The 14,320-nt window shown below is 34.1% G+C and overlaps 1 protein-coding gene across 1 annotated transcript; it reads left to right on the forward strand.

Annotated features, from left to right (window-relative positions):
• Positions 1 to 13,205: 13,205 nt before the first annotated feature.
• LOC108362428 (guanylate kinase-like) lies at positions 13,206 to 14,032 on the forward strand. Its single transcript, XM_017615394.1, has one exon. The coding sequence runs from the start codon at positions 13,310 to 13,312 to the stop codon at positions 13,949 to 13,951; it is 642 nt and encodes a 213-aa protein (XP_017470883.1). The 5' UTR covers positions 13,206 to 13,309; the 3' UTR covers positions 13,952 to 14,032.
• Positions 14,033 to 14,320: the final 288 nt, after the last annotated feature.

Raw genomic sequence — 14,320 nt, forward strand, 5'->3', positions numbered from 1 at the left:
TACACAATCAGCAAATTATCATGCGATTCCGTTCCCACACAATTCCACCGGCAAAACGCTCGCATATTTTGGGATCATGTTGCAACCAAAAATGCAATTGCGCTGCACGCGCCTCCGCCGTAATAATAATAATAATAATAATAGATTGGCGCTTACACATATGTTAGTGTTTGGCCGAGCTTCTCCTCCGATTTGTGGCGTGCGCCTTGATGTTGTCACACAAAGCGGAGGGACCTACAGTTTTACGCCGACTCCGAACGGCGATTGTATTTTTATGAGAAGCTGTTTTTCATGGCAGAAATACACTCGGGGGTTTGCCATTGCCTGCCGAGGGACGACCGCTGTTATGAAAAAACCTTTTTTCTATATTTTTGCGATGTTGCTTTGACCAGGATTTGAACCCAGGCATTGTGGAGTGGAAGCGCGCACTGCTTACCACTACACCACAGCGGCCGACTTAGCTAAGGAAATTAAACACCTTAGTTGAGCGAAACACGCGCAACTAACAAACCAAACACTTCAGGTGAGAGAAACACGCGCAATCCCCATTCTGCTGACCAGGCATCTTTGGTCACGTAGGCCGGCTCAGGTTTAGGTTAGTTTGTAAGCGGTAGCTTAAAGATAAGTTAGTCTAAAACTCACTCGCGAGCTAAAGGCACATAGTGCCGCCTAATAAAGTTTGAAATAAAACATAAACTTAAGTCTCGCGTTTTATTTTATACATATGTACCTAAAACTGTATTAACATACTCTGTAGTGTTCGTCTTTATATTCCAGTATAGTTCTATCGATATACATATTTATGACTAAAATTATCGATATCGTAATCGATATGTTCATGAATGTCACAATTGTTCAACCGATACGGTCTGTTTCGATATATAATTATGGGTATTAACGCGATGCCATTAAATGTGTTAATCGATAATCTTATCGACATCGTTGATGAGTACAATGCCGCATTTTATCGGCAGATCCGACTGCTGGCAATATAGCATTATAAGCATTACTAAAAGTTTAAGAGTTTAAACATCGATAGGATAATCAATAAATTTATCGTCGTACTTGTTGCCACATTTACCCATACAGATTTCAATAATTTTACTTCTTTTCCAACTGGCACATCGCACATTTGCTGCAAGAGTGTTATGATCCAAAAACAAATATTTTAAAAAATAGTTAAGTATGCAGAAATTACCATAGCAGTTATGTAAAAATTTCTATGCTGCATAAAAATTACTTAGCTGTACATATTACCAGTATCTAATTAGTATAAAATATGTATTTATTTTTACTATGGGAGTATATGTAAATTCAAACCTTTAAATGCGTTTTTCTCGAGTTTTTGTTTTTTTTTTCACACAAATCGCGGAAAATTTTTTATTAAAATTTTTCATGTCAGAATTCCTTTTGACTCTGAGGTTCGCTATTGCGAGCTGAAGGTCAAAATCGATATGGGGGCCGAGTAATCATAGTCAACTTATGTACAGTAGACTGCATCATTCCCCATACAAAAAAAAGTTTACTGTTTTTCTACTGGAATTATAAAATCTATTATATTTAAGACTTTCATCCATCAAAATATCTCCCAAAAATATTAAGATTTACATGAGCTGGACCGATTTGAAAATACTTCCAAAAATTGAGTTTTTTTATTAATAAAAAGAGTTTTTTTTAATATTTTTTGACAAAATTACCTCAGATGTCTGAACAGTTTAAGCTTAAAAAGTTTGTATAAAAATATTAAAAAAAAAAATCTACGGAATCATAATAATGAGATTTTTGATGCTGTTTTTGCACTTTTTTCAAGGACTGGTTTAAGAAAAACTTGAATAACTCAGCCAAAACCTTACCAATTTAAACTTATGAGGTATCATTGGTAAGGTATTTTCTCACCCTTTTAATTTCTCTGCGAATAAGCTCATTCAATGTATGAAAGAGGAAATTAAGATAAACGAGTTTCATTCCATGTTGTTGGGACGTATAAAATTTGGTCACCATATTGGATCCGTCATTTTGAATTTCGAAAATCTGATATTATATTCGAAATCAGCGACCTCAAAAACCCCCGAACAGTAGGTTTCAAATCAATTTGGGAACTTCTTGACTTTTGGCCAGCAAATGATAGTCGCCAGACCATAGTGCACTGTATAGGTTAAGCACTCGTTCAATGTTCTAATAGTTTACAAAATTTTTAAGTAATAAAAACGATGACTTAATTTGATTATAGCTTTTTTTTATTTTATTCCTAACATTCGCATTCGCACATTCGCTTTCCGAAAATTCGTATTCGCGTTCGCACTCGCGAATGTGGAGAATATAACATTCGCAACATCCCTAGTACACACGTATATATTAGTTAACTAAATTCGACTTTTAAAAGAGTTGGAAGTCCTTTTTAAAAGCATTTTCAAACAAAACTATTCTTAAATCTTTTTCGTCGTACATTGTGATGCATATTTCAATTATATACCCATATTTCATAATTGATTTAATTATTTAATAATTTTAATTTAGGTTTTTAAAGATATGGCAACCCTCTTGAAACCCCTCAAAAATATTCTAAATGTCCAAACTAAACATTTCCTAACACTCTTTCGTTTGATACCCGACTTTTCAAGTAGGTGGCAACCCTCTTCAAAAGTATTTTCAAACTAAAGCATTTAAAATATGTGTGTTTTGCTGTTGAATAAAGTTGAATTTGATTTTTTAAACATATGGCAACCCGGCTAAATATAGTTCACAAATAAAGCGCTTCAAACCCATTTCTATTGATATCCATACTTAAATAATTCATTTAAACTATTTAATAATTTGAATTTAAAATTTTAAACAGGTGGCAACCCTATTCAAACACTTCAAACAAATTCCTAGTATTAAAAGTGAAGATTTCTCAATACTCTTTTCAATACTTCATGTAGCTTGTGTATAATTATCTAAATTCGAGTTTTCAGACAGGTGGCAACCCTCTTCCAATTTCATTTCAAATTACTACTTACTTAAACCCCTTTCGTCTGAACCCCTATGGTGGTAGATATTTCTATTACCGACCTAATTACCTTAATCCAAATTGAATTTGATTTTTTAAACAGGTGGCAACTCTCTCTTAGCTTTTAAAAGCTTTTTCGGTTGATACCCATTTTGTTATAATGCCATCATTCGCAAAATATTCGTACCATTTGAATGCGAATGTCGATGCGAATGTGTAAAATGATGCGAATCATATGCATGTATATTTTTCGATACCAGTATCATATTTATGTAATATCGAAATTTTCCGTAAACTGGCTTCTTTGGTGTCCTAGGGTTAAGCACACTCACCACGAGCATTATTTGAGGCTGCTGTGAGTTACTTAACTCATTTGCAATCGGCAGTTATTTTAAGGTCAAGCCTTAATATGCTTCATTGTGCAACGAAAAACGGAAATAACTTTTGGGCTTTTTAAGTTTTTTCTTCTTATTGAACTAGATAACATCATACGCAGCATACAAGCTACTTAGGGGATGCCTCTTTTGTGTAAGAAGCAGATATTATAATTAATCACAAATTTCCATCTTATTATAAATTATATTCAGATTGTGGTTACTAACTCATTGCCAACACCGCCGCCAGAGGCCAGTTAGTATGTACATATGTATGTATGTAAGTGCGAAAACAATAAATATTTTCCTAATTTATCTGGGAAAAGCCCACATAAATTGCAATTACTATGAACTCAGCGCACCGAGCACTTCACTACTTGACTTAAATCGAATTGACTTCACACACACACATGCACACACTTAGCTTGAACTCTTATTCACCTCAGCTATTACGCAAAAGCATTTAACGGAAGATCTTCGCAAAGACTGGAAAAGAGAAAAAAAAAACAAAACCAAGAACATTGAGCATCGGCATCATTAATGTTTGCTACTTTTACATACAAAACGTGCTTGGTCGTCGTAGCTCAGATCAGCATTAAGCTTGTTGTACTATGTGCTCATAAGCAGCTTAAATTCTATTCTTGAGTTAGCAGATACCGCAGGCAGAAATCAAATTGGACAAGTGCCGTCTTCAAGCCTAGCCTTCGACCGGCTTCTTTAATCGTACTAGTACTTACCGCTGCCAAAAGCGGAAACGGGCGGTTCCGCCGAGCACAGTTAGCTTAATTTAGAAGTTTCGTTAGACGCTTGCTGCCCGGCCTTGCTGGGAATAAATTTGTAAAATTTAATTGGCGGTTGCGTAAATTTTACAGTTCTAATCCTGTGCTGTCGGATGGACTGCGCTTGGGTCTGGTGTCGGCTGTGTTCAATAAATCTGCTGGCTGTGCGTTAATTGTTATTTATTTTCACTTTGCTGTGTGGGAAAGGTAGCAATTCAACGGTCTTGTTTTTAAATGCTGATTTTGTGAAATGCAGAACTTATTCCTGGTGGAGAAGGCAAGGAAGCAGCATCTAATTGAGATTAAAACAGAACAAATTTCAAACAGGAAAAATATATTACCAATCAGCATTGCCCAAGCTGTGTAATCGGTTGGGCCGTCTTGTTGAAACTAATTCAGAGACGATACGAATCCAAACTAGTATATCCTAGGTCTAGGCGAAAAATGGCTAGACAGCTGAAGTGACCACGGAGCTAGTTTCAAGTATATTGAAAACTTTTCCACTGCCTCCCAAAAAATCCACATTTTTACAATTTACAAAGAAATCGTCAAGAGTGGCACTGGTTGGTTCCGGAAAGCGGGATACGTTGAACCCAGGTTTGGGCACTTTAGTTGCCTCCACTAACTTAATTGACGTGCCCTTGCATGTTTATAAGGAAAGCGTCAACTTAGGAAGACCCACTACAATTCCCACGTCCAAGCAGCCTGTCACCATCGACTGCGAATTGAAAGTGTAGGCGCTTAATTTGACTTTAAGGAAGCCTTACCGTCTAGCTATGTCCAGTTCGGCCGCCTGAATTGACTGCCGTAGCTGGAGAGATCAGAGCGTTTTGGAGCGGTCGGCCGGTAATAATGCCAACCTACACCAATTTTTAGCGTTCGCTCGACTTGCTGGCGTCTTTGTAACGTTAGCAAATGCCATCCAGGTATTTAGTGCCATTTGTATTTGCGAGGCCTCTTTTGCCGAATGGCGCTGCCACCTTTCTGGAGAATTTAGGCCTTGGGAGGAATTGGTGTTCTCTCAAAAGGTCCACTTTCCACAGCCATCCAACAGCCGATCAGTGCAGCAAGCTCGATCGTGCCTATACCAGTGGATAGCAGAGTTAACCATTTAGTTTCCAGTTGCTGACATTTTCGGAGCAGTAGAAGCTATAAAGTTTCCTTCAACGTTCCATATAGCTTCTGCGTTGGAGTTATAGTCTTTTTTCGGGCGGAACGAAAACAAGCGTTCCACATCGCCCGTAGTCATGTGCACATCTTTATCAATTGGCACAGAGCCGAAGTTGACTATTTCGTCGTGTCAGCTTTTCGACTTAAGTGCACTTCGTCCACTTTAGTGTTGTCCTTATTTGACCCAACACTTTGGGCATTTGAAGTTACACCCAGTCCTTTTTCACATAAGACTTATAGAGCAGTTTACTTAAGAAATACTCAAGAAATATCCAAATGGAAATTCTGTGAGTCGACTAGAGCCGACTTCTGACCGGAAAGTTTTGCGGAATTGTTTGGAAATGTGCAGGTTCGATTAGGTTGGATAAGTTTATCATGCCGGCTTCATCCTTCATTGAACGGTGGCACACGCAGGCCACCATGGCCCATTGTCGTACCCAAATAGAGTCTTCTTGCATTTTGTCATTCTTAAGAATTAAAGACAATTCGTCGTTCCAATAAAAGCCACAAAATCATAGATACCAGGCATACACTCAAGAAACAAATGCTGGAATTAATTTCGGAGGACGCAAGGCAGTGACATATATAAAATTATTTATGCCCGACTAAGTTATGCAACTGTAGTCCCAACATCTTGACATTTGTTCTCATCATGGCCTAAGACGGGCGGCGAAGATCTAGTCGCACCAGTTGGAAGAGTCGGCTGAATCTTGATAAGGCTGCTATAATAAAGTATACATTATTTTTTTCAGGAACCATAAAAGCAAGTAATAATAATAATTTACTATAACTTAACAATTTTCATGGCGTTGCCATCACGTGCAATATTACATTTTTACACCAAGTTCAAATGCAATTTAGCCTATCCTACAATTTTCCCCAACAACACTATGTATCTAATCAAACGAAAACGTTGGTGAAACTGGAAATGGTTAAAAAGCAAATCCACACCAGAAAAACCTCAAAAAATAAATTGCAGTTTAGCCGCCGGCACCCACGAGCATATCCATCAAGCGTCACCACCAATACAGCCAGCTGTCATTTTTTTTGGTTATTGCTGTTTCTTTCGCTGCTGCTGCTGCTGTCCGTAGCACGCAGGCAAGTGAAAGGAAATTTGAATTTTTGCAAAATGAAAAATTTAGATACATTAATTATTTTAATAAAAAATATTTGTATGAAATTGACGTGCAAAAACTTTTACAAGTAGCGGAAATAATTTTTAATGAAAATACATGCAGCCAGAGTAAACAATTTTCTTTACAATTTTAGCAATAAGTTTTGTGAAATATTTTTTGGTTTCAGTTTAAGTTTTCTCCCAGCAATTTTACACTCTACTAACATTTCTTTTACGTGCTTTTGTCGCGTATATTGCTTCCGCTTAATTGTCACTGGTGGCGCTATGAAAAATTGCTGGCTTAATTAAACTTTCAGCTAACCGAATTGAATAATGAACTGAAATTCGCCACACGTATTTGTTGTAGCATTTGTATAATTTTATGTATGAAAATACGGGTTTTTAAGCTGCCGGTGGGTTTATTTTGTAGTAGCTTTCTGACGGCATTTGAACCCGGACCCTCCTGAAAGCTAACAAATAGTGGCAAGGATCTCTGTGCACTGAGCTACAGCCACGCATGTAAATGTGTGGTCAAATGTTTACTTTGCATCAAGTCCAGACCAAGCGATTGGGACATTTACAGGGTGGTGTTCTTTAAATTTGTTTTATTGAATTGCAAGACAACACCACCCTGTCACTGCGAAACTGTACTTTTCGTCTATCTCGAGGCCGGTTCTTTGGGGTCTGGTCGAAGGCTGACATTTTCGATGCAAGCAAATGTCCAATTCTGACCAGTCAAATTTTTCCTTAACGAAAAATTGGCCGCCTTATTGCTGCAGGGTTATTACTACCATTTAAATTACCATTGCCACTGCTATAACCTATACCTACGGTGACCATATTTATGGGAGCCGATACGGCACAAAAATAAATTTGCAAATTTTTTTCCACAAAAGCTAAAAGATCTTAAAACCATTTCATCCCTTGTAGTAGCATCACACATTTGTAGGATATGTTTCTCGAGATGTTTACCCCACAACATTTTTTACAAAAAATTTGTTAAATTTTAGTATATTAAAGTACCAGTTTGAAGTAGCACGATTAGTCCAATCGTTAATTTTTGGCAATTGTTTTTTTTTTGGTTGACGGTGCTACGCATTTTTTTCATACAAAGTATGTATGTTCGAAAATTTTTTTATAGGGAAGCAAATGCAACGTGCTGCACTTTATTATAGATACTGGTCTGAATAGCTCCTTCAGTAGGGGTTGGAAAGGAGCTCGTGAGAGCCGTTGGTGGGGTATTTACACTTGCAAAATAGAACTCTATAGTACAGTTCCTTATACGTACGCCGTGCAATGTTATAGTGATGTAGGGAAAAACTCTGTGACAGATGAGTTTATCAATTAGCATGAAAAGAAGGCAAACTAAAGAATTAATGAAACGAATGAACGCTTATTAGCTTAACGCTAACTCTTCTGCCTTTTAAACCCATTCCATCCTTCTATCTATTATTTTAAGAAAGTGGTATAAAAATTGTGACATTGTATTTAGTTATTAAAAAAAAATATTATTCCAAAACTATTCTTAGAAGAGTTGCTACCTATATAATATATGCGTTTTGTTAAACTTAATTCCTTTCTTGAACATTGACCTGAAAAAACTGTTAAAAATACACTGGTTTTCTTAGAGAGTGGCCATCTATTTTATGCGAAAGTATACATAAATAAAATTAAAATTAAAACTTTCTCTATCCAAGCAATGGGCATATCTATTCTATTCGATTACATATTGGTATTCAACTTTTTGTGTGCTTACTTTTTAAAATTCTTTAAATTATTATAGACCCTAAGTGTCAGCATTTTTTTTTTAATGCTTAACACCCTTGATTAATTACTTACATTTCACTTGTAATTCCGCTCGATATTACAAATTCAGTTTCCTTTACTTCAATACATCTTTAAGGTATTTCTTTCCCATTATTAATCTCTTTTGTTTTTTTTTTGCGCCTGGACAACAATATTCATTTCGCACTTGATCCGCATTCCAATTTTAATTAAGTAAGAACGTTCTCTTCTTAGATTTTATTGTGTCATTCCATTCCAATTGGTTATTTTTACATTCATTACATACAAACATACATATCACGTATTTTATATTGCACTTGTTCAATAAAACTTTTTATGTGCCTTCTCAGCTCTTTTTTGTACTTCTGTCTACCTAGTCTTTCTTCTTGGTTACCAGGTGGCAGCGCTTATGAATTCCTTGTGATAAATTACCTAACGAAGGCAAATGGAATTCGCTTATTAATCAAAACACTTCTTAATATTTTTTTAATTTATTTATGCTCCTATTGGCATGTAGCAGAACACTCTTTTTTTGCAATGAATAATAATAAAATCGGACTAACTGCTCATTAAAAATGATTAATTAATTGCGCTGAAATGGGACAAAAGCTAAATCGACAACTTGTTTGAATTTCAGAGTGGTGTGTGTGTAAATACACACATACTATGGGTTGAGGTGACGATTTGCAAAATTAAATGAATTGAGATCAAGTAAGGTTAAGTGGATTAAGAGGATTAAATAAGTCAGCGAATATTTATATTGATACAAATTTTGCATTGGGTACGCGTAGAAAAAAAAAACTTTTACATTGAAACTTCAAATAATTCCGCATGTAAGGATCACTGAAGTTCTCAAGCTCTAAATCTGGCTACTGAAAAAAAAATATTTTTAAGAAAGTGGTATAAAAATTGTGAAACTTTATTTAGTTATTAAAGGAAAATTATTATTCCAAAACCATTCTTAGGAGAGCTGTGCTACCTATGTACATATATGCATTTTGTTACACTAAATTCCTTTCTTGAACATTGACCTGAAATAACTGTAAAAATACACTGGTTTTCTTAGAGAGTCGCCATCTATTTTATGCGAAAGTATAAATAAAATTAAAACTTTGTAAAGTGTTTGTTCTTTTGAGCGAATAACAAGTTCGATTGAGACTTTAAACCGTGAAAATGTATGATTAGGGTATATCAGTTTACTAAAATATGTAATGAGAAAAACGCGTTTAAGCCTACTCTTGCGCCAAATTATATTTAATACAGTTGTTACCTACATACAAAATAAAAGTTATTACAATAAATTTAAGTTAAAACAAAGTATGCTTATAAATGTGTATGTTATGCACAAGTAACACGGAAAATTTTGTAAAAGAGTTGCCACCGGCATAAAATATTAAAACTGTTTAAAAAAATGTATTTTAGTATTGAATTAAATTTTTATATTATAGGCAAAATAAAAAAAATACTTATATCGCCCATCTACTTGAATATATGAAAATCGAACAAAATTTTTATTAAACGAATTATTTCGAGAAAACTTAAAGCTGGAATCAAATTTTCAATTGAGGCTCCATGAATTAAAGAAATTAAAATAAACGAAAAATAATGTATCTAAAAATTTTGTACAGAATATGTAGTTTTTGACGATTTCTTCCATGAACAGTTTTTATGGAAACTTTTAAATTATAAATAAAAAAATGCATTGTTTTTATTTGCGTTTAATTGTAAATAATTTTGTCTTTATTTATGTTAATTTTGTATTATTATATCTGGGAAATCTTATTTTTAATTGTTTTTTTGTTGTTATTTTGTTTGATTTTTAGATAATCTTTTATTTATAATCTACTTGCTTTTTAGGGTTATTTTAGTTTGTTTTTCATTGATTTTATTAAATTATCAAATTGTTTTAATGTTTATTTTATTAAATTTTTTATTTGATTTTTAGTTATTTTTACTTTTTACTTTCTTGCTAAACTTTTTTAAACATTTGCTGTTTTCTCTTTTTATTTAAATTTACTTTAATTATTTAGGATTAATTTAATTATTCCGTTATTATTTAATTACATTTTTTTGTTAAATTTTCCATCTTCTTTAATTCGTTTTATTTAATTTAATTTTTTGTTGAATTTTCTACCTTCTTTAATTCGTACTTTTTTTTCTTGATTTCTTTCATTTGATTTTTTTTTTTACTATATATCGAGCCATAACTGCCAAAAAGGCGTAAGTGATATCTTTTTCAATTTTTTTTTATGCAGAGATGTTCCTAGAGCATCTAGATGCATTTCTACACCAAAAATAAATTTTGAAAAAAATGGCGCTTACGTCTTTTTGGCTTTTAGTGTCTTTTAATGAATCAAATTTTATTTAATTTAAATTTTTGTTACATAATTTTGTTTTGTTTTATTTTTGTACATGATTATTTTTACGGTTTCGTTTTTTATTACATTTTTTCTAAACATTTATTTCATGCATATACGTTTTTTTCATTTCACTCTTTTTTTTTGTTAACATTTCTTATTTGCCTTTGTGTTTTTGTTTTGTTTGTTTTTGTGTTTTTTTCAATTTTCTACTTGTTTATTATTTTTATATTTTATTTGAATAAATTTTGTTTCTTTTGTTTAATAGCATTTAATTTACCTTTTTAAACTGTTTTTTTATTTTATTATATTATTTTAATTTTTTTTTTATTTTTTATTTTTTTTTACCTTGCTTAATTATTTCATAACACTTTTTATTTTATTCAATTTGTTTTCATTCGTCTTTCTTCTTTTATTATTTTTTAATTAATTTTTAACAAATTAAAAAAAAAATCGGTATGTAAAAAAAATTAATGAAAAATCAAATTTTTGTAGATTTTGGATGCCGCACTTAACTATTTCATAGCAAATCTCTTACTCCACACTTTCCCATAATCCAACTGACTTGCCACAGAATTCTTTACAACACCTCATTAACCATTTATTTGTGGTCAAGTACTAACAAGTTAATTAATGCATACATACATTCATTCGTTTTAATTGAATTCGTAAATCAATCTAAAATGTCTTCTATTTACTCTGCACATTACGTAATCCAAATTATATGATTCTAATTAAATATTCTGCAAACAAGTTCTCATTACCAGCGAATGCAAATGCAAATGTAAATTTAAATAAATCAAAAAGCAAACAGCGCGTGTCCAATTGCAACCAGTTGTTGTTGTTGTTGCTTTGGCTAGCAAATTACAAGACCGACGAAGTAACCACCACTGCGCCACCCAACCAAAATGCCACTCACAACAGGTGAAATCGAATCAGCACCTACTTATCACTAAAAAAAAAAATAATTTTTATTTCCATGTTATTCTAGATGCTTTGCAGTTTCGCAATACATAGTAGTTCCGTTAGAGTATTGCAAAAAAATGCACACAGTTTGACGGAAATACAAAAAATATATTAAATAATCAAGTTAACGATTTTTTGAGCCGCCAACCTTGAGTTCGTGCGGTAGCCGAATTTCGAGTGAAATCGAAGTATTGCAGAAATTTGTGAGACCAGTTTTATTTTCGTTACTTGCAATTCTATATTTTTTTAGTTGCATACGATGAAAATTAGAATGATTTATGCGTATTGATGAATAAATTTGAAGTCGTTGAAAAATTATTATGTAGAATTCTGGTCATTTATTTATGTAATCAGCTTATTTATTTTGAATAATTGGGTGGCATTTGACTTTTAAGCTCAAATTATTTTGTATATTTTAGGACAGTAGGCGTATTCTAAAGCCTTTCAGAACGGAGTTTTATTACAAAAAAAACCTAAATAATCGTGATTACAATTTTCGCATATTCTGAAATAATAGGCTAAAAAAAATGATTTTCCGCCTACTCAGAAGGCCCGTTATTGTCATTTTATACTGGAACATGACCCACTAACTCTTATTCAACCAAGTGGTATTCAAGTGATGTTAATCTAGTATATAATTAAAATATTAGAAGATAATTTAGTTTAGTAAGTTTGAAGTAGAGGAGTAGATTAAAAAAGATTCTGAAAAGTCCGAACCCTGTTTTCTATGGATTGAAAGGTCGGTTCTCTCCGCAAGTCTCCGGTAATCTTAAGCTCAGATTGACAGCTTTTTATGACATTTTTCAGGCAGAGTTGGCCGCTATAAAAGAGGCAGTCGATGGGCAACGCAGTAGCGTATTACCGATTAGAAGGGTGTCTCTACTCCGATAACCAAGCGGCCCAAGGATCACTCATAGTACGATTAAAACTGGAAGAGGGATGCCCGGCCCCTCTCCAAATCGTCTCGAACTACTTCCCAATTAAATTAATTTGAGAATTTGCTAGGCATGGTACCCTGTCATCATTTCCCCGGACAGAAGACGCATTGGATTTTCATTAATAGGTGTTTTTTTTTCTTCTGAAAAGCTATCTTCGTCCAAATTCTATTTTTAAAAAATAAACAGTTTTTTTCTCAAAAACTGACCGTGCTAGAAAAATTTTGTAAATGCGCTTCAAATGACCATCAAAAAATTTATAAGATGAGGTTGCCACGGTTTTTGAGATGAAACAACCAAATTTTGTTGAACCGTGTTTTTTAAAGCCCTCCAACACGATATGTATGTATTTGCATGTGGAAATGTAACTTTTGACATAAATACGCAATTTCCTTCTCTATGAAACGGATTCACGTACATACATGCATACAACGGCACAGAAAGCTTCTTTCTTTATCTGACACGCAGATAAAATCTGCTGTGTTTTGTTTACTTATTTCGTTTTGAAAGAACGTTATTTTAAAACGTACACTAACTAGAGTGAATTTAACAGACACACATAGTGACACCTACACATGCAAATACATACATATCGTNATGCAAATACCTACATACATATCGCGTCAGATGGCTTTTAGAAGTTTCATAGGCAAAGCATATACAGTCTTGTTTTGAGAATCATCTGTGAAACATGACTTGAAGTTAGTTTTTTTTTTTTTTATATCGTTGTAGGTTCATTGTGTTACGAAGTATTCAAGAAAGACGTTAACTACTGACATTCAATAAAACTCGCGTCAATCGCGCTCATAACAGTTGCAAGGAAGCACAGTCTCCATCAAAATGTTCACCAGACTAGCAGCAACACAAACTCTCACTAAAGGCCCACGCCCACTAGTTTTATGCGGACCGTCCGGCTCTGGGAAGAGCACGCTGCTGAAACGTCTCTTTGCAGAATTTCCAAACACTTTTGGTTTCAGCATTTCGCATACAACGCGTGCGCCACGTGCCGGTGAGGTGCATGGCATCCATTACTACTTTGTCGATCAGCAGGAAATGCAGAAAAAGATCGCGAATGATGAATTCATTGAGACCGCAATTTTCAGCGGCAATATGTATGGCACCAGTAAGGCAGCAGTGCGTGAGATACAGCAGGCGGGCAAAGTGTGCGTACTGGATATAGAGCCGCAAGGTGTGGAGCAAATTAAAAAGACGGACTTGAATCCAATTTTGGTTTTCAACAATCCACCAACAATCCGAGATTTGGAATTGCGTTTGCGCAAGCGCCAAACTGAAACGGAGGAAACATTGCAAAAGCGACTGACTGCAGCTGTAGAGGAGATAGCATATGGGCTGAAGAATGGAAATTTTCATAAGATTATTAATAATATTGAAATTGATGCAGCTTACCTAGAGTTCAGAGATTTCATTGTGAACGAGTTGAAGAAGCAAGAGGCCGAAGGTGTTCGTATTCGTTGGAAATGAATCTTAGACTTGGAGTGTTGAAAAATTACGAAATAATAGTCGAGTTCATGTTGTCAATAGAAGATAAGAACATATGTAATGAAGATGACGTTAAATAAAAGAAATTAACTTTTGAAATCGTTTGCTTCAATTTATGCTAGGTCCACCCTGACAAGAGCTTTTCCGAGCGATGAAATCTTAACCAGATTTAACCCGTCTTGCACACAATAAGAAGCGTAGTTAGGTGAAATTTTTCAACCGTATCAGCTAAACCCAAATAAAAGAGCCCAAAATGAGAGTTCAAGGGCAATGCGGGTTGAACTAAACAGTTTTAACCACTTTCCTCAAAATTTGAATTTGATATCCAAAACTCTTTCCACAATTTGAGAA

Source organism: Rhagoletis zephyria, unplaced genomic scaffold, assembly GCF_001687245.7.
Source record: "Rhagoletis zephyria isolate East Lansing unplaced genomic scaffold, Rhagoletis_zephyria_1.1 Rzeph_scaffold_01008, whole genome shotgun sequence".
Taxonomy (NCBI): domain Eukaryota; kingdom Metazoa; phylum Arthropoda; class Insecta; order Diptera; family Tephritidae; genus Rhagoletis; species Rhagoletis zephyria.

Bases quoted from the DNA above. Each gene is read 5' to 3' on its own strand.
- LOC108362428 (XM_017615394.1), top strand. From the start codon at position 13,310: ATGTTCACCAGACTAGCAGCAACACAAACTCTCACTAAAGGCCCACGC.